Genomic DNA, 26415 nt, shown 5'->3' with positions numbered 1-26415 from the left:
GATAAATCAGCATAGATGAGCTAAAGGCATGACTGACAGCAAAACTAGACGAACAATTCCTATTGGAGACCTCTCTGAACCATGGATGCTTGCCATGGACTGGATAAAAATGCCTCAGAGTGAGGAATATTGCCAAAAAGTCATCTTGGAGTTTCGATTTGCTTTGAATTGATGTCCAGAACCATGTCATCGCCATTGCACAGAGTGCCCTACTTTATCAGGAAAGCATCTGTGGATACCACCTTCTGAAAAGTAATCCTCATTAATTGCAACCTCTGAGCCCATCTGTGTATACAACATATCCATGCATCACACACCAAAAGTGTGTTTTTCCATTTTCGTAACATTACACAATCATCTGTGCATCTTAGTACGTTAATGAAAATGGAGCCAAGGCAGATGGTGCCTGCACTAGCTACTGCTGGTGAAGTTCAATCAAATCAATACTGCCATGAGCAACTCCAAATATTGCGTCAACAGCTCACACAACACCCCCTCAACAGCCCCCCCCCCACACACACATTGAATTCTATACATTGTATGTAATTAAAATAAAAATTATGGTCATACATATGTTACCAACTACTAAAGATGGAATTGTTCTGTTTTCATTGGAGCTCCTTTTGTTCAACCCACAGGGGAATATTTAGGAATATACTGATGATCTTTTTGCTGGATGATGCCACACATAACAAATTCTTCTTATTTTAAAGGAAGTCTTTCCCATCCCAGCATGCTTCTTTGGCTGGCTTTGCAGCTGTCTATGTCTCCGTAAGTCCACACACACACACACACACACACACACACACACACACACACACACACACACACACACACACACACACACACACACACACACACACACACACATGCGCATGCACACACACACAGAAATGTAACGTGCTAGGTAACCTATTCTCTCTGTTTTGATGGCATTTGCCTGTAGTAAGAGTAAAAAATAATTTGTTTTTCATTCATGAAATGGATCTCATAAATTTCAGAATATGATGCATGATTGGATTGTGTAAAAGCCTTTGAATTGTGTTTCAGATGTATTTAAATGCAGTGCTGACAGACTCCACAAAGCTGCTGAAGCCTCTCTTGGTGTTTTCTTTCATCATGTTGGCCATCCTAGCTGGATTAACCAGGATCATACAATTCCGCAACCATCCTGTTGATGTCTACTGTGGATGGATCTTGGGGATAGCTGTTGCTACCTACCTGGTAATCCATCCATCCATCCATTTTACACGGCTTACACCGGGTTGGGTCGCGGGGGCAGCAGCTTTAGGAGGGAAGCCCAGATTTCCCTCTCCCCAGCCATTTCTTCGAGCTCTTCCGAGCGGACCCCGAGGCGTTCCCAGGCCAGCTGGATGACATAGTCTCTCCAGCGTGTCCTGGGTCATTCCCGGGGTCTCCTGCTCGTGGGCGAGGTGTTCCGGCATGTTCCGGGCTTCTCACCTTATCTCTAAGGGAGAGCCCGGACACCCTGCGGAGAAAACTCATTTCGGCCGCTTGTATCCTGGATCTCGTTCTTTCGGTCATGACCCATAGCTCGTGACCATAGATGAGGGTTGGGACGTAGATCGACCGGTAAATTGAGAGCTTCGCCCTTTCGCTCAGCTCCTTCTTTACCACGACAGACTGATACGCCTGCTTGAAGGAGCCAACAGTACCACATCATCTGCAAAAAGCAGAGATGCAATACTGAGGCCACCAAAACGGACCCCCTCAACACTTCGGCTGCGCCTAGAAATTCTGTCCATAAAGGTGATGAACAGAATCGGCGACAAAAGGCAGCCTTGGCGGAGTCCAACCTTCACTGGAAACGATTAGGACTTATTGCCCACAATGCGAACCAAACTCTGACATCGGCAGTATAGGGACCGAACAGCCCGTATCAGGGCCCCCATACTCCCGAAGCACACCCCCACAGAACTCCCCAAGAGACACGGTCAAACGCCTTCTCCAAGTCCACAAAACACATGTAGACTGGTTGGGCGAGTTCCCACGTACCCTCGAGGACCCTGCTATGGGTGTAGAGCTGGTCCACAGTTCCACAGCCGGGACGAAAACCACACTGCTCCTCCTCAGTCTGAGGCTCGACTTCCTGACGGACCCTCCTCGCCAGCACCCCTGAATACACCTTACCAGGGAGGCTGAGGAGTGTGATCCCTCTGTCGTTGGAACACACGCTCCGGTCACCCTTTTTAAAAAGAGGGACCACCACCCCGGTCTGCCAATCCAGAGGCACTCTCCCCGATGACCACGCAATGCTGCAGAGGTGTCAACCAGGACAGCCCCACAGCACCCAGAGCCTTGAGGAACTCCGGGCGGATCTCATCCACCCCTGGGGCCTTGCCACCATGGAGCTTTTTAACCACATCAGTGGCTTCAACCACAGAGATAGAGAGCCCACCTCAGGGTCCTCAGACTCTGCTTCCTCGGAAGGCATGTTGGTGGAGTTGAGGAGGTCTTCGAAGTACTCTGCCCACCGGTTCACAATGTCCAGAGTCAAAGTCAGCAGCGCCCCATCCCCACTGTACACAGTGTTAGTGGTGCACTGCTTCCCCCTCCTGAGACGTCGGATGGTGGACCAGAATTTCCTCGAAGCCGTCCGGAAGTCGGCTTCCATGGCCTCACTGAACTCTTCCCACGCTCTGGTTTTTGCCTCGGCGACCACCGAAGCTGCGTTCCGCTTGGCCAGTCGATACCCATCAGCTGCCTCTGGGGTCCCACAGGCCATAAAGGCTCGATAGGACTCCTTCTTCAGCTTGACGGCATGCCTTACTGCTGGTGTCCACCAGCGAGTACGAGGGTTGCCACCACGACAGGCACCAACCACCTAACGGCCACAACTCAGATTGGCCGCCTCAACAATAGAGGCACGGAACATGGTCCACTCGGACTCAATGTCCCCCGTCTCCCCGGGAACATGGGAAAAGCTCTGTCGGAGGTGGGAGTTGAAACTCCTTCTGACAGGGGATTCTGCCAGACGCTCCCAACAAACCCTCACAATACGTTTGGGTCTGCCAGGACGGACCGGCATCTTCCCCCACCATCGGAGCCTACTCACCACCGGGTGGTGATCAGTTGACAGCTCCGCCCCTCTCTTCACCCGAGTGTCCAAAACATGCGGCCGCAAATCCGATGATACAACCACAAAGTCAATCATCAAACTGCGGCCTAGGGTGTCCTGGTGCCAAGTGCATATATGGACACCCTTATGTTTGAACAAGGTGTTGTTATGGACAGTCCGTGACGAGCACAGAAGTCCAATAACAAAACACCACTCGAGTTCTGATCGGGGGGGCCGTTCCTCCCAGTCACGCCCCTCCAGGTCTCACTGTCATTGCCCACTTGAGCATTGAAGTCCCCCAGTAGAACAAGGGAGTACCCAGCAGGAGTACTCTCCAGCACACCCTCCAAGGACTCCAAAAAGGGTGGGTACGCTGAGCTGCTGTTTGGTGCATATGCACAAACAACGGTCAGGACCCGTCCCCCCACCCGAAGGCGGAGGGAGGCAACCCTCTCGTCTACCAGTGTGAACCCCAATGTACAGGCACTGAGCCGGGGGGCAATGAGTATGCCCACACCTGCCCTGCGCCTCTCACCGTGAGCAACTCCAGAGTGGAAGAAAGTCCAACCCCGCTCGAGAGAACTGGTACCAGAACCCAGGCTGTGTGTGGAGGCAAGTCCGACTATATCCAGTCGTAACTTCTCCACCTCGCACACCAGCTCGGGTTCCTTCCCTGCAAGAGAGGTGACATTCCACGTCCCTAGAGCTAGCTTCTGCAGCTGAGGATCCCCGCCTTTGGCTGCTGCCCAGCTCACATTGCACCCGACCCCTTTGGCCCCTCCCATGGGTGGTGAGCCCATGAGAAGGGGGACCCACGTTGCCTCTTTGGGCTGAGCCCGGCCGGGCCCCATGGGTGTCGGCAAGGGAAACCGAGTTCCATTTATTTTAGTCGTCCTCAGGGGTCTTTGAGCCGTGCTTTATCTGGTCCCTCACCTAGAACCTGTTTGCCATGGGTGACCCTGCCAGGGGAATAAAGCCCTAGATAACTTAGCTCCTAGGATCATTGGGACACACAAACCCCTCCACCACGGTAAGGTGACGGCTCACGGAGGGGTACCTGGTAATGCAGACAACAAATCATTTTTTTTCATTGATTTGAATCTGGAAATATTAGACCAGGGATGGGCAACTTAAATTATGGAGGGGGCCACATGGCTTCCAGTCCTTTGTGGGTAAAGTTAGATTTTGTCCAATCAGATTTCATGTGTTGCCATACACATATTATTTCGTCCAACACCTTCAGAAAAAGCACTGGAAGCTGTGCGGCCAAGGCATACACAATGAAATGAAGACAAAAGACTGTTGGAAATAAATTATTTATTTCCACTTCATTTAATTTGTAAATGTCGGTCTGTTTCAGTGACGCACTGGTCGATCTTTTAGCACTTCCATCACAGTGCAGGGTTTGGACTTTGCATGTTCCCCCCGTGCCTGTGTGGGTTTTCTGCGGGTATTCCATTTTTCTCCCACATTCCAAAAAAATGCATGGGAAGCTGATTGAACACTCGGAATTGTCCCTAGGTGTAATTGTGAGTGTGGATGATTGTTCTTCTATGTGTGCCCTGCAAGTGGCTGGCAACCAGTTCAGTCGTGTCGCCACCTCCCGTCCCAAGACAGCTGGGATAGGCTCTAACATGCCTGCGACCTTCGTGAGAATAAGCGGATCAGAAAATGGATGGAAGGATGTTTTTTGGAAACTATGATGTCGCGATGAATTTTATGCCTGCAATGTATTACAAAAAATTGCTGAGTATAATTGTCACGTTACGCACAAAGCGGAAAAGGAACCGCTTCGTACGTAACAGAAAAACGAGAATAAGTGGATCCCCGAAATAGCAGACACTGACAAGGACTTCGTCACAAAATAATATTTACTCGCGGATCCTGAGGTCACGCCAGCAGTCTCCGCCGGCGACTCCTATCCCTACCCCTCGCCGCCTACGAGGCAAGTACTGAGCTTGTTCACGCTTCATCGGCTGTGTGTGTGTATATTGGCGGTTTTGGTTTTGTTACCTTAGTACAGTTCTGATGTTCAACCAAGGAGGAAAAACTTTGAAAGAGGTTGTGTATTTACACAGATGTGGTGCTTCTAAAAGTGGTTAGGACTGCACGACTGTCTGTGTTTTATGTTATGTGTGGTGTTTGTTATTTTACTTTATGTTAACTGTTTTGTTAAGCGCTTTGTTACAGCTGCCGCTGTTGTGAAAGCGCTATATAAATCAGCATGTATTGTATTGTATTATAAACAAAAACTCTGTCTAATAGAAAACAGAAAACGCTGGTAAATAACGAGAACCAGGGAATGATATAAACGTGACAACGAAAAGCGCTTGCAAAAAATGGCAAGAAAAATGATTAGGCAAATACTACAATGCGCATGCACTTAGATTGTTCACAAGGAGACGTCGAAAAATGTAACAATCAGCAATAGTATACGAGTAGCGCTTTCAATACATGGGCAACAGCAGTGGCACGGCATGGAATACTCCGGCAAGGAGTCTACAGCCGGAGCGTCTAGATATAGCAGGTGTAATCACCGACAAAGAGGCAGCAGGTGTGCAGGCAGCAGAATGAACGCCTGCCACCTGCTGCCAAATACGGAACATGACAATTATGCAGTTCATTCATCCAATGCATTTGTGTGTGTCACGTGTCATCAGATTGACAGTGTAAATTTGTATTCAGGGAATTTTCGCAGTTGGAAGTTTCTGGCCCGGTGAAGATAAGTCAAAAAGGCAGCCGCTTCACTTCACATTGAGGAAGCCTCCCCCCTCATCTTTCCACAGCGTCTGCCAGTCAGATGTCAACAGCCGCCAAGGTAAAGAGACAAAAATCTCCAATGTCACGGTTTGGTAAATTCAACATTTTTTCACCAATTTAGACTCTTGCTCAGTCCACATGCTTGCATGCTTTTACAAATTACTAACTGAATGGTTCTTAACCTGGGTTCGATCGAACCCTAGGGGTTCGGTGAATCGGTCTCAGGGGTTCGACGTAGCCTCTGCCATGGAGGTTAAGACACACCCGACTCAACATGTCAATTAGTTATAACACGCCCGCTTGGCCATCACCGGCTGCAGATGATCACATTACATTGCTTGTCCAATCAGTGCTGCGGGAAATGTAGTTGGCTCAGTAGTCAACGTGTGACTGTCGTGATAGTTAGTTAGTTAGTTCCGCCCGCTCCTATTTGGAACATTGGGCGACGAGTCTCCTCCATTTGTTCCGGTCACTGGCGATCCTTCTTGCTCCATGCCAGCTGACACCCATCTCACTGAGGTCTTCTTTGGCAGTCTGTCTCCACGTCTTCTTTGGCCTACCTCTCTTCCTCTTTCCACCCTCTGGCATCCAGTCCATGGCCACACTTGCCGGTCTCTCTCTTGGCAGTCGGAGTACGTGGCCGATCATTTTCCTTCTCCTTTCAGAGACAATGTCTGACAGTTCAGCCACTCCTGCCCTCTTCATCACCTCCTCGTTGGTGATGTGGTCTCTCCATGAGATCCTCAGGATGGATCTCAGGCAACGCCGATGGAAGACATCTAACTTGTTGGTAATGTTGGCTGTCTTCATCCATGTCTCACAGGCGTAAATCGCTGTTGGGATAACCACTGACATATAGAGGCGTAGCTTGGTGGTCGTAGTGATGGCCTTCGATGACCAGATGTTGCGGAGGCGTTGGAACACTCCCGCAGCTTTACCAAGTCTACTGTTGACGTCTTTCTCCACACCACCTGTTTTTGAGATGTTACTCCCAAGATATGTGAAGCTGTCAATGTACTCTATGTCATGTTGGTGTAGAGTGAGTGGTTGAAGGTGTTGGTGCTGTCCGACGGCCATGGCCTTGGTCTTTTCCTGGCTAATTTGTAAACCGACCTTAACTCCGTGCTCATGCAGATTGTTGGTCAACTCCTGGAGTGCGGGCTGGGTGTGACTTAACAGAGCCAAATCATCTGCAAATTCCAGGTCAGCAAGTTTGCTCCCTCCCCACTTGATACCAACTTTTGCCCCTGTGATGGACTTCCTCATCACAAAGTCAATTATGATGATGAAGAGTAGGGGTGACAAAACGCAACCCTGTCTTACACCAGTGACAATGTCAAAATCATCAGTTGTGCCACTGTTGGTTTTGACACAACAGGTTGAGTTGTGGTACAATGACCTGAAGATGTTGATGTACTTGAGGGGTACACCATACAGCTGGACGATCTGCCACAGTGACTCCCAGTGGATGCTGTCGAAGGCTTTCTTGAAATCGATATAGTTGATCATGAGTGGTGTCTGAAGTTCTTGGCACTGCTCTATGATGTTTCGAAGGGTAAAGATCTGTTCGGCGCAAGACCTTCCCTTCCTGAAACCGGCTTGCTCTTCCCTCAAGATGTTATCCACTTCATCTTTAAGGCGATGTAGCAGGACACTGCAGAATACCTTGCTGGGGATTGACAGCAGTGTAATGCCCCGCCAGTTATTGCAGTCTGCGAGGTTTCCCTTCTTAGGAAGCGTGACAATGACCCCACGTCTCCAGTCGGCAGAAACCTCTTCAGCATGCCAAATCAGGTTGAACAGGTGGGTAAGGCTCTCCACAACAGCGTCTTGGCCATGTTTCAACAGCTCGGCAGCTACCTCATCGAGTCCCGGTGCCTTGTTGTTCTTAAGGCCCTTGATTGCTCTTGCAACCTCAGTCTCGGATATCTCTTTCGATGTAATATTTAGAGCTGGAGCTGGTGTCTCTTGATCGAAATTGAAGAGCACGGGAGGCATTGGTTGGTTGTGAACCTCCCTGAAGTGTTCCAGCCATCTTGCTTCTTGCTCCTCGTCGCTTAGAAGTGTCCTGCCATCCTTGCTCCTGATTGGCACGCTAGAGCTGCTCCTGGAGTTGGTTAGCTCCCGCACGATCTTGTATAGGGTCGTCGTGTTGTTGTTCTCTGCTGCTTCCTGTGCCTCTCTTGCTTTCTCTTCTAGCCACTGTCTTTTATCCTTCCTGCAACTCTTCTTCACTGCCCTGTCCAAGCGCCTGTACTCCTCGTCTTCCATCCTCCAGCTCCGGAGCCTCCTCTTTTGTTCTCTTTTTATCTTGGCCACTTTCCTTTCATCCATCAACTTCCAGGTGTTATCCATCTCTCTTTGTTGGTACCCCTCTTTCTGCCTATAACTGCTTCTGAAGTTTCGGCAATGGCACAAGAGAACATACTCCACTGCTCCTCAATGTTTGCAAGGTGTTGTGATACCTTGAGCTTCCTACTCAACTCCTCACAGAAGCTTTCTGAGATGTTGTTATTCTTTAGCTTGTCCACTGCGTAAGGTCTCTTGGGCTGCACCTTTTTCACCTTCAGCTTCAGCTTGATTTTACTCACCACAAGGAAGTGGTCTGAACCCACATCTGCACCTCTGTGGGAGTGAACGTCGAGCAATGACGAGCGCCACCTTGTGTTGATGCAGATGTAGTCCAGTTCGTTCTGGGTCCCGCCACCAGGTGAAACCCAGGTTACTTTGTGGATCCGCTTGTGCTCAAAAAAGGTGTTGCCAATGCTGAGGCCGTTGGTACTGGTTAGCATCAACAGTCTCTCCCCGTTGTCGTTCGTGGAGCTTGCAGACCCATGTGGTCCAACTTTGGCATTATCCCTTCTGTCATTATCCAGTTTTGCGTTGAAGTCTCCAATCAGCATTTTGATGTCATGTCTGGGGATCTCCTCAAGCATGGTCTGGAGCTGGTTGTAGAAGGTGTCTTTATCATCCGCTGAGGCAGCTTCAGTTGGGGCATAGACTTGTACGATGGTTACTTTGGCATATCTGGTGCAGAGACTTGCTGTAATAATCCGTTCATTCACCGGCTTCCATCCAATCAATGCTTTTGCTGCACTACTGGAGAGGATGATGCCGACTCCATGGGAATGGTGGTCTTGCTTCCCAGAGTACAGAAAAGTTGCTCCATCAACCACGAGGCGCCCTTGCCCCGTCCACCTCATTTCACTAACGCCTAAGATGTCCAGGCGATAGTCCCTCATATTCTTCAGCACCTGGTCCATGCGACCAGACTGGAACATTGTGCGCACATTCCAGGTGCCTACTCTGGTGTTGGTTTTGGTTCCAAAGATCGGGGTCATCAGGGGTCGGGCTTCCTGCTGGATTTCACCCCGCCCCGTCATAGATACATCCAAGGATGTGCCGTCTCTTCTTTGCCGTGGTTTAGCGGAATGGCTTCCTCTCGTCGTTTCTGTAACAGGTTTTGTTTTACAGGGTGAGGTTGTTAACCTCACGCCCAACCCCCAACCTGGAGGACCAGTTCGATGCAGTTTAACGTCGTACCCATTTAAAAAAACGTATACTTATGTCTTGAAATTTCAAGTACTTTTTTCTGTTTTTAATAAATGCGTTTTTTTTGTCTTGAATTTGTAAAAAGTCATATTTTTGTTTTTCACGAATGAAGGGTTCGGTGAATGTGCATATGAACTGGTTGAGTTTGGTACCTCTGACAAGGTTAAGAACCACTGTACTAACTAATGTTGAAAACCTCTGCCAATACAATTTTAATGGTTGAACAAACAAAGTTTTTGGGCCTGAAAAGTGAAGACGAGGGAATATTTACTCATTTTGCATTTGATTCTCAACTCAACTGTATTATAGAGCACTTTAAAACAACCACCGCTGTATACAAAGTGATGTACATGGAGTAAATATCATATATACAACAATAAACCATAAATTAATAACAGACAGTAAAAGCACAAAACCAGTAAAACTAAAAATGAAGCATGAGACATGCTGAGTCAAAAGCCAAAGAATAGAATCAGAATCGCCTTTATTGTCATTGTATAGCATACAACGAAATTTGGGTGCCACTCCTTAGTGCATTTAGAAAAAAAGAAAATAAAATAGAATAAAATATAATAAATACTAAACTCAACAACAGCAGCAGTAGTGGTAGTGTGGATTGAGGCTTATATTGCACACAGGACACATATTGCACATGAAATGAAATGGCTCAGATATTGCTCATTACTGCACAAGTGAGGTAGTGAGTTTCGGTTTAAAATGCATGTAGCTTTGATTACTTTCGGTGGTTATTTATTGCAGTAATGGCTCTAAGAAAAAAACTGTCCCTGAATCTGCTTGTCCGGGTTTTGTGTGATCTGGACTGCCGGCCCAAGGGTAACTTGACAAACAGGTGGTTGCTGGGGTGGGATGCATACTTGATGATGTTGGCAGCTCTGCTGCGGTAACGTGAGCTGGCAATGTCCTCCAGGCTGGGCAGAGAGCAGCCAGTGTCCTTCTGGGCCAGATTTATCACCCTCTGCAGCGCTTTTCTTTCTGCTGCTGAGCACCTCGCGTACCACGCTGTGATGCAGTACACCAGGGTGCTCTCGATGGTAGCTCTGTAGTCAAGTCAAGTCAAGTCTAGTCAACAGAATTTATAGAGCACTTTCAAACAGCCATCGCTGCATACAAAGTGCTGTACATGGAGCAATTTAACATGCACAATAAACAGTAAGACAAATCGGTAATAAAGGCGGTAGAAAGCACCAAACAGTAAAACCAAGAACAAATCTAAGTCATGCTGAGTCGAATGCCAAAGAATACAAGTGAGTTTTGAGGAGGGTTTTGAAGATGGGCAGCGAGGAGGCTTGCCGAATGTTCAGTGGGAGGTCATTCCAGAGAGGGACCAGCAACAGAAAAGGCTCGATCCCCTCTGAGCCTCAGTTTAGTTCTTGGTACTTCTAATAAGGTCTGGTCCACAGACCTGAGGCGCCGGGCAGGTGTGTAGGGGCGGATGAGCTCAGAGAGGTACTGGTGATGTGCTACACGCTTGTGCGCCAGTGTGTTCGGCGACGCTCCTGCCATTTCGGGTTTTTTTACTTTTCGCAATGCTTGTTACCTCCCTAACAGCGTCTCGGTTGGTTTATGATCGCCGATCGTTGTTATTGATTCAACAACACGTCGGAGATTCGGCCGCGTTTTGGCAAGACGGTGGTGAAAATACGCTACCTCCGCTCTTGGCTAACCTGCCGGCTAATCTCTTCCGCGTTCGCTCGCCCCCTTCACAGAAGCACCGCCGCCGTCGCCGCCGCCGCGGCAAACGTAGCGGTCAGCTCGTGAAGCTAAAACGGGATCTGAGACACACTTCGATCGCTCCGGCGTGGTGTGCCCTCGACCCCGTCGCCTCGTGCTTGCTAACAGTCGTTGGCTCTCCCATCGCGCCACGGCATTTCTACCCCCCACGCCTTTCTCGGGGAGGAATCCAGCGAAAGCTTTTGAGGGAATTCCCCCGGGCTCGGCGATCGGAAGAGGCAATCCCTCCCGTTGCTACTCCCACAAGGATCGCGTTGTTAAACGCCTGGTTGCTGACGAACAAGACCCATATTCTGAGGGAGTATTTCCTTTCCAATGACTTGGATTTCCTGTGTCTGACGGAGACTTGGGCAGGTACTGGTGAGTACAACGCTTTGCTTGAATTGTTGCCACCTGACTGTGGTTTCCTCGATACCCCGAGGACATCAGGACATGGTGGAGGAACGGTGAGCATCTTTAAGAACAATTTTAAATGTAAACGGTGCACATTCACCACATCGGCCACCAGCTTTGAAGCAACCTTCTTTGAAGTCGGTCGTGTTTTCCCGGTGCTCTGTGTTGTCATTTACCGTCCTCCTAAATACAACAAAGACTTTTTAAGCGACTTTTCAACCTTTCTTGCGGAAATCAGGCTGAGATATGATCATATCCTCCTAATGGGGGATTTTAATATCCATGTGTGCTGTCCGGAAAAAACGCTAGCAAAGGACTTCTTAAGACTTATCGACTCTTTTAATTTCGTGCAGTATGTGACCAGCCCGACACATGAACAAGGTCATATTTTAGACCTTGTCCTTGCTTATGGTCTACCGGTGTCAAATCTGGAAGTCCTTGAAAATGGGATTTCTGATCACATGGCAGTTTTATTTGACGTAGTCTTATCGCATGCTGCTGTGAAATCTGCCGCTCCTAGTTTTAAACGCCGAATTTTTAACCCTTGCACTGCTAGTCGTTTCTCTGATGCCTTTAATAACCTTTGCGTACCCTCGTCTAACACAGAGGAACTCACCTCTTGGTTCAACTCATCATGCCGTGCCATCCTGGATTTGATGGCTCCTTCAAAAACTGTGCTCCCAAAACCTAAACCCGAGCCATGGTTTAACGACATTACCCGCGCAGCTAGGCAGGGGTGTCGCAAAGCTGAACGCAAGTGGAAAAATGACAAATTGCATGTCTCTTATCAAATTTGGAAAGACTGCTGGCGTAACTACCAGCTCACAGTAAAAGAGGCCAAAAGAGAATATCTGTCGGACCTTATTCAAGCTAACCGTCACAACCCACGCGCACTATTTAAAACGATAGATTCTGTACTCAAACCCCCTCTGCCTACTTGCTCGGATTCTTCACCCGAGATGTGCAACAGATTCCTTCAGTTTTTCATTGATAAGGTCTCTACAGCTAGGACTCCGGTCTCAAATACCGCATCTGACCCCTCTGTCCATGTTCCATGTTCAGCTGTGCTAAATTCTTTTGAAACTGTGTCCTTGGCGCTTTTGGAGGATGTAGTTCGCCAGACGAAGCCATCTGGCTCCCCTTGCGACTCTCTTCCCCCGCACTTCTTTCAGGAGGTTCTCCCGAGTGTTGGCGCATCAGTCTTGGATATCATCAACAGCAGCCTCTCTTCTGGTGTAGTTCCCAAACAGTTTAAACATGCTGTGGTCCAACCCTTGATCAAGAAACCTGGTCTTGATCCAGATGTGCTGTCAAGTTTCAGGCCAATTTCCAAACTGACTTTCATTTCCAAAATTCTGCAAAAAGTGGTGCACATGCAGTTGAAATTTTTCTTGGATGAACATAACATCTTGGAGGTCTTCCAGTCAGGTTTCAAGACGATGCATAGCACGGAGTCAGCCCTGTTATGCGTTTCTAATGACATCCTCCTGGCAAATGACTCTGGAGACCATGTGTGTCTAGTTTTATTGGACTTAACTGCAGCATTTGATACAGTGGATCACAGTATTCTGCTGACTCGTTTGCAGCACTTGGTGGGCATTGGTGGCAGTGCTCTTGAGTGGTTTAGGTCCTATTTAGCTGACAGAACCTTCTGTGTCAGCCTTGGCTGCTCTGAGTCACGCACTGCTCCCCTGTCATGTGGTGTTCCACAGGGCTCAATTCTGGGGCCTCTGCTGTTCTCACTGTATCTGCTCCCATGGGGTTCCATCTTAAGGAAACATGGTATTCCCTTCCACTGCTATGCAGATGACTGCCAGATCTATGTCCCACTGAGCAAGAAAGACGCCTTCTCATTAAGGCCACTCCTATCCTGTCTGGAAGAAATCAAAACCTGGATGGCACAAAATTTCTTGAGATTCAATGAAAAGAAGACAGAGGTGATATTGTTTGGTCCCAGTGGCCCTTGTACATTCCATCCTGTAGACTTGGGCCCCCTGTCTCCTTATCTTAAGTCAACAGTCTCAAACTTGGGCCTTAAACTGGACAGTGATTTCAAACTCGATCGGCAAATTGGTGCCGTTGTTAAATCCAGCTTCTTTCACCTTAGACAGCTGGCCAAAATAAAGCCTCTCCTCTCACATGAACACTTTGAGACAGTAATTCATGCCTTTGTCACATCCCGGCTCGATTACTGCAATGCCCTTTACTTTGGAGTCAGCCAGTCCTCCATTAAGCGCCTTCAGCTGGTCCAGAATGCCGCTGCTCGCCTCTTGACTGGTACTCGTAAGAGGGAGCACATAACTCCTACTCTGGCATCCCTTCACTGGCTCCCCATTCATTTTAGAGTTATTTTCAAGATCCTCTTATTTGTTTTCAAATCTCTGAACATCACCAGCAGCTTCTCCTCCAAGTTGTTCCTCCTGAGCACCCTCAGGAAGTGGAGTTGCTACTGGGCTTTCCTCACCACCACCGTGGTGTTGGCTGTCCAGGAAAGGTCCGCAGAGAGCTGCACACCCAGGAACCTAGTGGAGCTCACCTTTTCCACACATTCCCCATGAATGTAAAGCGGCGCTGGGTCCGCTCGTCCCTCCCTGATGTCCAGGATCATCTCCTTTGTTTTTGTGGTGTTCAGTGGCAGGTTGTTTGCTGAGCACCACGCTGTCAGTCGGTTGACCTCGTCTCTGTAGTCAGACCCATTCCCCCCTGAGATGAGTCCGACCACGGTCGTATCATCCGCAAACTTGATTATGGTGTTTGTGAGATGGGTCGGAGACCAGTCAAATGTTTAGAGAGTGAACAGGGGGCTCAGTACACATCCTTGAGGAGAACCGGTGCTGAGTGTGATGGTGGGGGCCAAGTTTGACGGACTGTGGGTGGTCTGTGAGGAAATTTTAACCCACTGGCAGATGGAGGTGGAGCTGCCCAAGTGAGTCAGTTTTTGGATAAGGGTCTAGAGTGGGAGGCAGGCATGCTCTGATGTGCTGTGAGACCAGTCTTTCAAAAGCATTTCATGACCACAGGCGTAAGTCCAACAGGCCTGTAGAAATGAGTTTTGAAGATGGGCAGCGAGGTGGCTTAGCGAATGTTCAGTGGGAGGTCATTCCAAAGAGAGGGACCAGCAACGGAAAAGGCTCAATCCCCTCTGAGCTTCTGATTAGTTCTTGGTATCTCTAAGAGTGTCTGGTCCGCAGATCTGGGACATTGGGCAGGTGTGTAGGGGTGGAGGGTAAGGTGGAGCTCAGAGAGTTAAGGTGGAGCGAGGCCATTTAAAGATTTGAAAACAAATTATATGTTCCTAAAAAGAACTCTAAAATGTATCGGGAGCCAGTGAAGGGATGATGCTCAACACGCCCAGAAATGCTGGACAGGCGTAACAATAAATAAATCAATGAAATAGAAAAGTTGGGCAATGCTCGAAAAACTGTGTGTCAAGAAAATCCCTGTAGGATCACTTGTTTAGAATCAAGAATTGGGTGGGTTTGGCCACTTTGTGATCAACTGCATGAACAAACAATTTAAGAACATTTCTCAACGTACAATCTCATATAATTGAAGGAGTTAATTTTCTACGGTCCATAATACAATCAAAAGAGAATTGGAGAAATCTCTGCATGTGAGTGGCTAGGCTTAAAACCAACATTGAATGCACGTGACATTTGATCCCTCAGGCAGTACCACAATAAAACCCAACAAAGCCTCAGAGTCCCCGCCGAAACAGAAAATAAAGTGAGTGAGTGACAGGTGTAAACGTGAACGGCATTATGGTCAATTGCAGGGCTACCTGGCCTACTGTCACAGATCAGATTCTGCTGAGTTCAAAAGGTTTGATGAGAATTTCCCAGCTGCATGGAGCTGGCTGATGGCAAAAGGTGCAAGGGAGTGGCAGTGCACTACAGCGATGCCGGAGTTTGTCTAATTGTCAGCAGAGGCAAACATCTAAAGACCATGATGAGGAAGCCCTGTACATTCCATTCTTATCGAAAAGACACATTCTTGATGAAAGCATACCCTGCCCATGGAGTCACTGTGATCTGCAAAAGAGAGAAGGACATTCTTATTCACAAAGACAGTTCAAAATCACACTTTAATGAAAGTGACAGGCTCGATTATTTACCCACAGTAAATAAAGCCGTGCCTTCATCCATCCATTTTCAACACCGCTGATCCTGAACATGGTGGCTGGAATCTATTCCAGCTGACTGCGGCCAAAAAGCAAACTACACCCTGAAATTGTCACCAGTCAATCGCAGGACACATATAGAGACAAACAAGCATTCAAATCCACATCCACACTGTCACTGATTGGTAACCGATTCCTCGCTGCCCGCGCACAAGTCAGTCACTACACCAGAGGTCGGCAACCCAAAATGTTGAAAGAGCCATATAGGACAAAAAAAACCCCAAAAAACAAATATGTCTGGAGCCGCAAAAAAATTTACAATGAAGGAAACACATGCTGCATGTATGTAGGAGACTGGACTGTCTCAGTGTGTGTTCACAAACACATAGCATTTATTTTGCGATTTCCTCGCTTGATTTTCTGTTTTGGTGCATTATTTTCGCCAGCCAATCGCAGAGCTATATTAGCCTACGATCAAAATGACTAAGTTTGCTACAATTACACAATGAGACTTCATGATTAAATGTTTTTTTTTTTCCCGTCCAGTGCTGTTACGGTCGGCAAAGGTAATGGTGGCGGAGGATCCAAAAGCGAAGCACTCTCTGGCCCAGCCTGGTAATGAAAGGGAAAAAGACACAGAAGGTCCCTGGAAGTGGACTCTCAAAAATAAAAGCACAGAAGAAAGAGAGTCTGATGATACATCACAAGTGCATTCTGTAGAGCAGAGGTGCCCAACGTTTTTTGACCGAAGATCTACTTTTCGTTCAACCAACCTACCGTGATCGATCTGCGCATACACAACGCACTTGCAGACGCATGTATAGCCACCCGAGGTGCAGCTACTCAGGGTCACCCTTTTACTAAGTTTGTCAAAGGAAAGTGTGTCAATTTATCAAATCTATTCGAGTTAGGGTGCACTTACTTAAGGTCGCAGTGAGATTGGCAACAGTTGACTCTAGTTAGAGTCAAGGGGAAACCTCCAACAGAGAAGACACACTGACTGAGTTTTTAAAAAAATATATATATTGAGTAAATATTTACATAAGGAGTAAATGGGAAACTGAACTGAATACACTCCTCTGAACAATAATACAAAAAGATGAACAAGGAAAAAAACACAAGTTAAATTGTTATCAGTTCTTATCAGTTGTTTTGGTATCAGATCTGACCCATGGAAAAAAACAACTGAGATCTCAGATTCAAACTAAAATTTCGTCTGAAAAAAAAATTGGAAATCCTTTCAGCTGTCCTACCACCCTCCAGGGGACAGGTGGTTTTGAAGTCCAGATGCCCTTCACTGACGTCCCACGTGGCATCCAATCTACAGACGACGTAGTCCAATCTTTTGATGGTCTGAGTCCCAAAAAAAAAAACAGCCTGCACAAAATGCGCAAGGCATTCACTCAATGTGGCAATAATCGGCTCGGGAAAATAAACGATTTTGTAAAGCTGGCTCGAATGTAGGCCACAGCACTATTTGCCGTGAGCACGTTAGCTTAGCTCGATGCTAATGCACTTGCTATGGAGAGCACGTGTCGATACAATGGTTTATCCCTTTTTTCTTTTATAACAGCACGGTTATATCTTATATCAACAGAACAAAAATCTCCATTTTCACCAACTTCATTCCTGACTGTTTTTTTTAATGTTACAAATCGAATGCTAGGAATGCTAATCGGACATATTCAACTAAAAACCCTCACCAGGAACATTATCTCTTCTAAACCCTTCTCTCGCCTTGGAAAGAAAAAAAAAAGATTGCCTTGCACAGGTAGAGGTTCAAGGACCAGTTTTCATTTATCGTTCTTTCGTTTCGACCCGCCTGAGAAAGTGCGAGAATGTTCTGTCTCTTTCGCGAACGAGTCCTCGCTCCTAGCGCTGCGGTGCGTTCATTGTCCCTCGGAAGCAACAGTATCACAAACAATGTCACCTTAACACAGGCATGTCCAGCTCCGGGCCTGGAGGGCCATTATCATGCCTGTTTTCCAGCTGCTTTCAGATGATCAGCTCATCAGCCAGCTCTGAAGCAGCATGTGAACGTTCTTGATTATTTGAATCAGGTGTGTTGCTCTTGGGAGAGCTGGAAAACCAGCAGGACAGCGGCCCTTGAGGACCGACTTTGGACACCCCTGCCTTAACAGAATTAACAATAAAATAACGGTCTTATCAAGGCTGGGTTACACATGCCTACCGACCTTCGTCAAGATCTGACGCGGAGGCATGGGATGCACTTTTGCAGCATTTTTGATTATCGTAGCTCACGTGTACCGTTTTAAAAATGCTTGTCACGGCCCTCCAGATTCTCTTTGCCAGTACCCTTGGTGAATTGTCCATGAAACGCTGTTTCATGGTCCTAAAATTGTTAACATTTCTTCAGCAAGTTTGCCAGGAAATGGGTCGAGCCAGCAAGTTGTCTGTTTTGCCTCACTAACAAGTTGTGTCAGTCTTTCAAGGGATGATTTTTCTTATCATGCCAAAGTCAAGCCGTTTTCGGGGTATTGTTGTTGTTCCTTCTCTGCCAATTTTCCCTTGCATCATATCATCCTTTTCAGAGTCTGAGCTAAAGGTTTGGAGCAAATCTGTCTTCCCATTTTGTGTACTGCCATTTCAGAAACAGCCCTGGAATTTTGTTCAGTTGTCCAAAATTCTAATTCATGTTAAACGTTTTATTCCAGAATTTAACCAACCGTCTCTGTATGCATTGGTAGTGATTGTTAATTCTGTCTATTTCTTCAAGGGAATGGGTGAGATCAGAGTAGCCTTGTCAAATCCCAGCTTTTCAAATCAAAGGTGTGCGAAAACCCCCCCCCACAACTTTGATTTATTGATTTTTGGGGCTAAAACACTAGGTTAATTTTTTTGCTGAGTTTTTTTAAACTTCTTTCAGTTGGAGGACAAAAAAGGATATTTAGTTCTATAAACATTTCTTTGTTGTGAAATATGGGAAAGCCAATTTTCACAACAGCAAAACTTGCCCAATATCAAATTTTATGTTTGTTGCCTTAAATTTTGAGTTCACCTAACTTTTGTTACAGTGTTGTTGCACACAGTCACGCTCAATTTCGAATCTTATTCAAAGTTTTAAGGATTACCGGTATTTCTCTCATGTTATATTTCTTTTTTCAGTGAATGCAGGAAGCCAAATTTAGCTGTGTGTAAAAATTCCTAGTTTTTGTTTGTGCAATTCTCATCTTTTTTTTTTTTGGTATCATTTCTTCACTGTCTAGTTTACACTTAGCTCCAGCACTTTTGTCTCTTTACTTTGTGATCTAGTGGGCCACCACATGTTGACAGCAAGCCAACCAGAGCCAGTCAACATCAGGACCACTTCTCATACCTTGTCCCCCAAGCAGACAGAGCGAGTTCTCACGCGAAGCTCCTCCTACCGGGAGCCTTCTCAAACCAATGTGAAGCTCGCCAGTGCTAATTTGGAGATGATCATTTCCCCCAGTCCTATGAAGAATTGTAATAAAACCTTCAGCAGCAGCACATTGCCAAGGTAACCACCAAATCATGGTTCAACTTTTTTTTTTTTTTTACTGTTTTACTGCTGAGCTACTCCTGCAGCTCTATCATGCGCTTGAATGTGCCATCACTCCATCAACACATTCAATTCATGACTGTCTGAGTGCACTGAACAAAGAATACAATAGGTTCATGTTTTTCATTCCAATTGTTTTCAAATATTAGTTTGGTCATTTCAAGTGACCTTTCCAGTTTATATGTATGGTTACATATATTTTCTTCACATTAATGTTATGTAAATTTACAGCAAGGAACCAGGTGTAAATGTTTCATTTGGACCCAAGGATTTTTTTTAGATTGAGTGTGATTTTGCACATAGGCAATGTCTGAAACTTCAAGCGAAAAATTTGCGAACTGACGCCATTACGGATTTGGACGCGGGGGTCGACAGACGTTGAAATCGGTAAGAAAAATTCATCAACTTTGCATTTTGATAACTTTACAGTTACTTTAAAATTATTGTCGTTTTTAATCATGCATATCATTTTTAGCTCTTGAATCTTGAGACAAGGTTGTCCGATCATGGTGAGAGCAAGCAACGACAGTACCTGGACTTGTGACTTGTTACCAAACAAGTGCTTTGTAAAGTGTTTTATTTTAGGTTATTAATTTGTTCTTAACCTCCATCATTAGTCTTCATACTATAATCCTACTCTGTGTCTGCTGTGTATCCTGTTAAACTACAGAGACTTTTCGGGGGGGTTTTCTCCAGGGTCCATAATCAACTCTTCTTTCTTCTAGCTTTCGAAGTATGAATTACATAATTGCTTTTTTTTGTACATTTGCAGGAAAATGAGCCAGTATGCAGGACAATGAGGTTGACAAATTGGAGCGTGGACCTGTGTCAATGGGAGAGAGGATCCTTTGCACCTACCCAAAGACAAAGATAGTTATTGATGCAACACTTGCGTCCTGAACAAGTTTATCTTATTGTTTAAAATACAATGGTAAGCAATTTGGGCTGAAAAAGTTCACTGAACTAGAAAAGAGTTAAGGTTTAGTTTATTTTTTTCCGACCAAAGTTTGATATATTTTTCCAGTAAAGAGAAAAAGTCTCTTACTGCCTAAAAACAACTGGAAGATCACACGAGGAAGCAGTTACAGCTCTGAATGAAGGCGGCAGCGATAGCCAAAACTGTCACCAAGGTACAAGATTTTTCTCTTTCCTGGAAAAAAAACCATTCGTCAAAAAAAACAAACTTCGAACCTATTAAAAACACACACACGCACAAAATTAACCCCATCTCACGAATAAAAGGGTTTATTCAGGAATTTATTTGGGATATTAAGTCAGCCCCGAATATGAATGCTCTCTTTTAAACCATTTAAAAATAATAAAAATTAAAAAACTGCTTGCCATGTGTATTCTTAAAATGATTTTAGTGAGCTAACTTTTATTTTTGTACTTTGTTTTAAATATCTTTAGTTCTTTTGATTTTAATATGATACTTGTAATTATGTGCTGTATAAATAAATTTTCCTGGCCCTTGCCTTGCCATCCATCCATCATCTACCGCTTATCCGGGGCTGGGTCGCGGGGGCAACAGCTTTAGCAGGGAAGCCCAGACTTCCCTATCCCTAGCTACTTCTTCCAGCTCTCCCCGGGGGATCCCGAGACGTTCCCAGGCCAGCTGAGTGACAGTCTCTCCAGCGTGTCCTGGGTCTTCCTCTGGGTCTCCTCCCGGTGGGACATGCCCGGAACACCTCACCAGGGAGGCGCTCAGGAGGCATCCGAATCAGATGCCCAAGCCACCTCATCTGGCTCCTCTCGATGTGGAGGAGAAGCGGCTCGACTCTGAGCCCCTCCCGGATGACCGAGCTTCTCACCTTATCTCTAAGGGAGAGCCCGGACACCCTGCGGAGAAAACTCATTTCGGCCGCTTGTAACCGGGATCTCGTTCTTTCGGTCACGACCCATAGCTCGTGACCTTAGATGAGGGTTGGAACGTAGATCGACCGGTAAATTGAGAGCTTCGCCCTTTGGCTCAGCTCCTTCTTCACCACGACAGACATATACAACGTCCGCATCACAGCAGACGCTGCACCGATCCGCCTGTCGATCTCCCGCTCCCTCCTGCCCCCACTCGTGAACAAGACCCCAAGATACTTGAACTCCTCCACTTGGGGCAAGATCTCCTCCCCGACCCGGAGGGGACACTCCACCCTTTTCCGACTGGTTTCAGATTTGGAGGTACTGATCTTCATCCCAACCGCTTCACACTCGGCTGCGAGACGCTCCAGTGAGAGTTGGAGAGCCCTGTTTGAAGGAGCCAACAGCACCACATCATCTGCAAAAAGCAGGGATGCAATACTGAGGCCCCCAAAACGGACCCCCTCAACACTTCGGCTGAGCCTAGAAATTCTGTCCATAAAGGTTATGAACAGAATCGGCGACAAAGGGCAGCCTTGGCGGAGTCCTACCCCCACTGGAAACGATTCCGACTTACTGCCGGCAATGCGAACCAAACTCTGACATCGGCAGTATAGTGACCGAACAGCCCGTATCAGGGGGTTCGGTAGCCCATACCCACGAAGCACCCCCCACAGAACTCCCCGAGGGACACGGTCAAACGCCTTCTCCAAGTCCACAAAACACATGTAGACTGGTTGGGCGAATTCCCACATACCCTCGAGGACCCTGCTAAGGGTGTAGAGCTGGTCCACTGTTCCACGGCCGGGACGAAAACCACACTGCTCCTCCTCAATCTGAGGCTCGACTTCCTGATGGACCCTCCTCTCCAGCACCCCTGAATAGACCTTACCAGGGAGGCTGATGCCTCTGTAGTTGGAACACACCATCCGGTCCTCCTTTTTAAAAGGAGGGACTACCACCCCGGTCTGCCAATCCAGAGGCACTCTCCCCGTTGACCACGCGATGTTGCAGAGGCGTGTCAACCAGGACAGCCCCACAACATCCAGAGCCTTGAGAAGCTCCGGGCGGATCTCATCCACCCCTGGGGCCTTGCCACCGAGGAGCTTTTTAACCACATCGGTGACTTCAACCACAGAGATAGGAGAGCCCACCTCAGAGTCCCCAGGCTCTGCTTCCTCCAAGGAAGGCGTGTTGGTGGAGTTGAGGAGGTCTTCGAAGTACTCTGCCCACCGGTTCACAACGTCCCGAGTCGAAGTCAGCAGCGCCCCATCCCCACTGTACACAGTGTTAGTGGTGCACTGCTTCCCCCTCCTGAGACGTCGGATGGTGGACCAGAATTTCCTCGAAGCCGTCCGGAAGTCGGCTTCCATGGCCTCACCGAACTCTTCCCACGCTCGGGTTTTTGCCTCGGCGACCACCGAAGCTGCGTTCCGCTTGGCCAGTCGATACCCGTCAGCTGCCTCTGGGGTCCCACAGGCCATAAAGGCTCGATAGGATTCCTTCTTCAGCTTGACGGCATCCCTTACTGCTGGACACCAGCGAGTACGGGGGTTGCCGCCACGACAGGCACCAACCACCTTACGGCCACAACTCAGATTGGCCGCCTCAACAATAGAGGCACGGAACATGGTCCACTCGGGCTCAATGTCCCCCGCCTCCCCCGGAACATGGGAAAAGCTCTGTCGGAGGTGGGAGTTGAAACTCCTTCTGACAGGGGATTCCGCCAGACGCTCCCAACAAACCCTCACAATACGTTTGGGTCTGCCAGGACGGACCGGCATCTTCCCCCACCATCGGAGCCTACTCACCACCAGGTGGTGATCAGTTGACAGCTCCGCCCCTCTCTTCACCCGAGTGTCCAGAACATGCGGCCGCAAATCCGATGATACAACTACAAAGTCGATCATCGAACTGCGGCCTAGGGTGTCCTGGTGCCAAGTGCACATATGGACACCCTTATCTTTGAACAAGGTGTTCGTTATGGACAATCCGTGGCGAGCACAGAAGTCCAATAACAAAACACCACTCGAGTTCTGATCGGGGGGGCCGTTCCTCCCAGTCACGCCCCTCCAGGTCTCACTGTCATTGCCCACGTGAGCATTGAAGTCCCCCAGTAGAACAAGGGAGTCCCCAGCAGGAGTACTCTCCAGCACACCCTCCAAGGACTCCAAAAAGGGAGGGTATGCTGAGCTGCTGTTTGGTGCATATGCACAAACAACAGTCAGGACCCGTCCCCCCACCCGAAGGCGGAGGGAGGCAACCCTCTCGTCTACCGGTGTGAACCCCAATGTACAGGCACTGAGCCGGGGGGCAATGAGTATGCCCACACCTGCTCTGCGCCTCTCACCGTGAGCAACTCCAGAGTGGAAGAGAGTCCAACCCCTCTCGAGAGAACTGGTACCAGAACCCAGGCTGTGTGTGGAGGCAAGTCCGACTATATCCAGTCGGAAATTCTCTGCCTCACACACCAGCTCGGGCTCCTTCCCTGCCAGAGAGGTGACATTGCATGTCCCAAGAGCTAGCTTCTGCAGCCGAGGATCGGACCGCCAGGGTCCCCGCCTTTGGCTGTCGCCCAGCTCACGTTGCACCCGACCCCTTTGGCCCCTCTCATGGGTGGTGAGCCCATGGGAAGGGGGACCCACGTTGCCTCTTCGGGCTGTGCCCGGCCGGGCCCCTTGGGTGTAGGCCCGGCCACCAGGCGCTTGCCAACGAGCCCCACCTCCAGGCCTGGCTCCAGAGGGGGGCCCCAGTGACCCGCGTCCGGGCAAGGGAAACCTTGGTCCATATATTTTTCTCATCATAAGGGGTCTTTGAGCCGTGCTTTGTCTGGTCCCTCACCTAGAACCTATTTGCCATGGGTGACCCTGCCAGGGGCATAAAGCCCCAGACAATTTAGCTCCTAGGATCATTGGGACACACAAACCCCTCCACCACGGTAAGGTGACGACTCACGGAGGGGCCTTGCCTTGCCAGTTATTCCAAATTGATTTAAAGTATTTGTTTTAAATTCAGCATTGTGGCAATTTAAAATCTTTGAGACAAATTAAAAAAGAAACTTGAACTTGAATTTTGAAGAAGGTGCCACGCAGGGGGTGGGGACAATGGGGCGGCTTCTCCGAGAACCCACCAGAAAGGGAACATTTACATTGACCAACCAGGATCAAAATTCTCCCGTCAAGATCGATGAAAATCAAAAGTAGTCTGCTTGTGTTGACAGTTTGTCTTATAGATGGGGCACCCGCTTGGGCTCCTTCCCTGCCAGAGTGGTGACATTCTACGTAGTTTCTTTCGCTGAGAAACAGACCGCCAAATTCCCAGCCTTTTCCCGCCGCCCAGGACACAGGAAGCCCGACCCCTTGGATCCTCCCACAGGTGTTGAGCCTATGGGAAGAATGACCAACGTTGCTTTTTCAGGCTGAGCCCGGTCAGCCCCCAAGGGTGCAGGCCCGGCCACCAGGCATTCACCAGCAAGCCCCACCCCCAGACCTGGCTTCAGAGCACGGCCCCAGTTACCGGAGTCCGGACAAGGGAAATCGTGGAATAATTTTACTCATGGTATCAGTCCTCTAATTTTTACTCCCAATTTTACTCCCAGAATCATTGGGAAACCATGTTAAGGCGTGGAGGCGAGCCCGAGTATATATAGTCGGAACTTCTCATGGGGGGAATCAAGGAAGTAATGAAGTAAAAATATCATACAAGGTTAGACAAATTTGGTCCAAGGATGAAATTTCAAGAGGAATCGAAAATGGACTATAAAACTATGTCTACATTATCAACATTGTTTTAATATGCAACTCTTCGTTAGAAATTAGCTGTCGTTGATCACACAAACTTTGAATGAGAATGAAAAAAAAAAGATGTATGAGGGTCATTCAATAAATAAGGTGAATTTTTTGGTATACAGACTTCGAATACAGATAGAAGTTTACTTTTTTTTTCAACGCAGTCTCTGAACACTGTCGCACACTTTTCCCATCTCTGCACAAGCTTCCATATTCTCTCAGCGTACAAATCTTTGGATTGATGTTTCAGCCAGTCGCTCACAACACTTTTGACTTTATCCTCATTTTCAGACTTCATGGCTAGCAAGTTAGGTGGAGAAGTAATATCAGCCTAAGTTAGATCAGTGAATTGAATTCATGACACACATTGTATCAAAATGCTGTCATCTTGATATAAAAGGGCTGGGCAATCATCAAAATAGGATTGACTCACTCCACATCATCGCTCGACATTACTAAATAATTTGTCATCAAATGTCTACATTATCAACATTCTACATCATCAATTATTGTTTGACTCAATTTACATGGCTTGTTCAGCCTGCTCAGCATCTAATAGCTCATGTGTGCACAATAGTAAATGATGCATTCAGTATCACCTTGTAAATGTGTGAAACAACTGGTTATAAAATGTAATAGTTTTACTGGCTCTAGTAGTGTGTGTATGAATAAATTTGTAGGGCAGTATATCGAGTTGCAACTCCCTGATTTGCTTGCTTCCCTCCCCGCTCTCATTTTAACACTCGCTATGTCAAATGTTGTATTAACCGTCTTAATTCTTAAATAAGTTTTATTTTCCACCAATTTTGGCTGAGTTGCATAACATTTGTGTTTGAAAGAACGCAGACAGGCTTTCACACACAAGGCACAAGCAAAAAAAGGAAACACACTTTAGGCCACAAGGGGAAAAAGCGAGAGCCCCCTAGCCCCTTCTTGGTGTGCTGCTGTAGTGTAAAATATTTTGTTTTAAAATGGAGCATTCATTACCGAAGAGAAAAACCAAAATCGTCCACAGATTCTCAGAAAAATACTAAGGCCGTTGATTTAAGGTTGGTGGAAAACACCTGCAGCAAAAATGCAATTATTTGTCCAGGAGGCAGCCAAAGTAGGTGTTGCTATTTCTCAAATTTAGTGTGTAACGAACCAGAGAATGCCCATTACTGAATTTCACAGACACAAATGCAAATATAAAAATTCCCCAACGTGGCATCTTTGTCTCTCCTGTTGTTTAACATTTTGCTGTTACTGTGCTATCATTCACTGAATAAGTTTGACTTTGTAGTTTTCTAGTCATGTATTTTTGCTAATAAAATGTTTTTCTACTCATCTTCTTATTCTTCATCTTTGAAATGGCATTAGACAAAAACTTTTAAGATGCCCGTGTATCTTCTTTTTCATCGTCATATTCTTAGATAGTGTTTAACAGCATGTTAGCACCCATTGCGTTCGATTACCGGCATCTTTTTGTTTCTTTGCGCTCTTTAGTCACTTTTCATCTTGACTTCTCTATAATCAAATTCTTGACACAAGTCCAGTCCTATTTAAGTATGTATTAAAGGGCCTGTAGAATGCAAAA

The 26415-nt window shown here is 47.2% G+C and overlaps 1 protein-coding gene across 3 annotated transcripts in view; it reads left to right on the top strand.

Moving 5' to 3' along the window:
• Nucleotides 1-26415, top strand: part of LOC147195556 (phospholipid phosphatase-related protein type 4-like) — a 95868-nt gene that overhangs the window by 47314 nt on the left and 22139 nt on the right. For all 3 annotated transcript variants that reach the window (XM_086129567.1, XM_086129568.1, XM_086129569.1), the window contains exons 5-8: nucleotides 714-771; nucleotides 1051-1224; nucleotides 5765-5897; nucleotides 18930-19155. In XM_086129567.1, coding sequence (XP_085985693.1) covers nucleotides 714-771; nucleotides 1051-1224; nucleotides 5765-5897; nucleotides 18930-19155 — 591 coding nt within the window. The remainder of the gene's footprint in view (nucleotides 1-713; nucleotides 772-1050; nucleotides 1225-5764; nucleotides 5898-18929; nucleotides 19156-26415) is intronic.

This window comes from Hippocampus guttulatus, chromosome 14 (genome assembly GCF_054856545.1).
Source record: "Hippocampus guttulatus isolate MCC_2025c chromosome 14, RoL_Hgut_1.0, whole genome shotgun sequence".
Lineage (NCBI taxonomy): Eukaryota > Metazoa > Chordata > Actinopteri > Syngnathiformes > Syngnathidae > Hippocampus > Hippocampus guttulatus.
The sequence above is the reverse complement of the archived record's forward strand: the minus strand, read 5'-3'. Positions and strand labels throughout refer to the sequence as shown.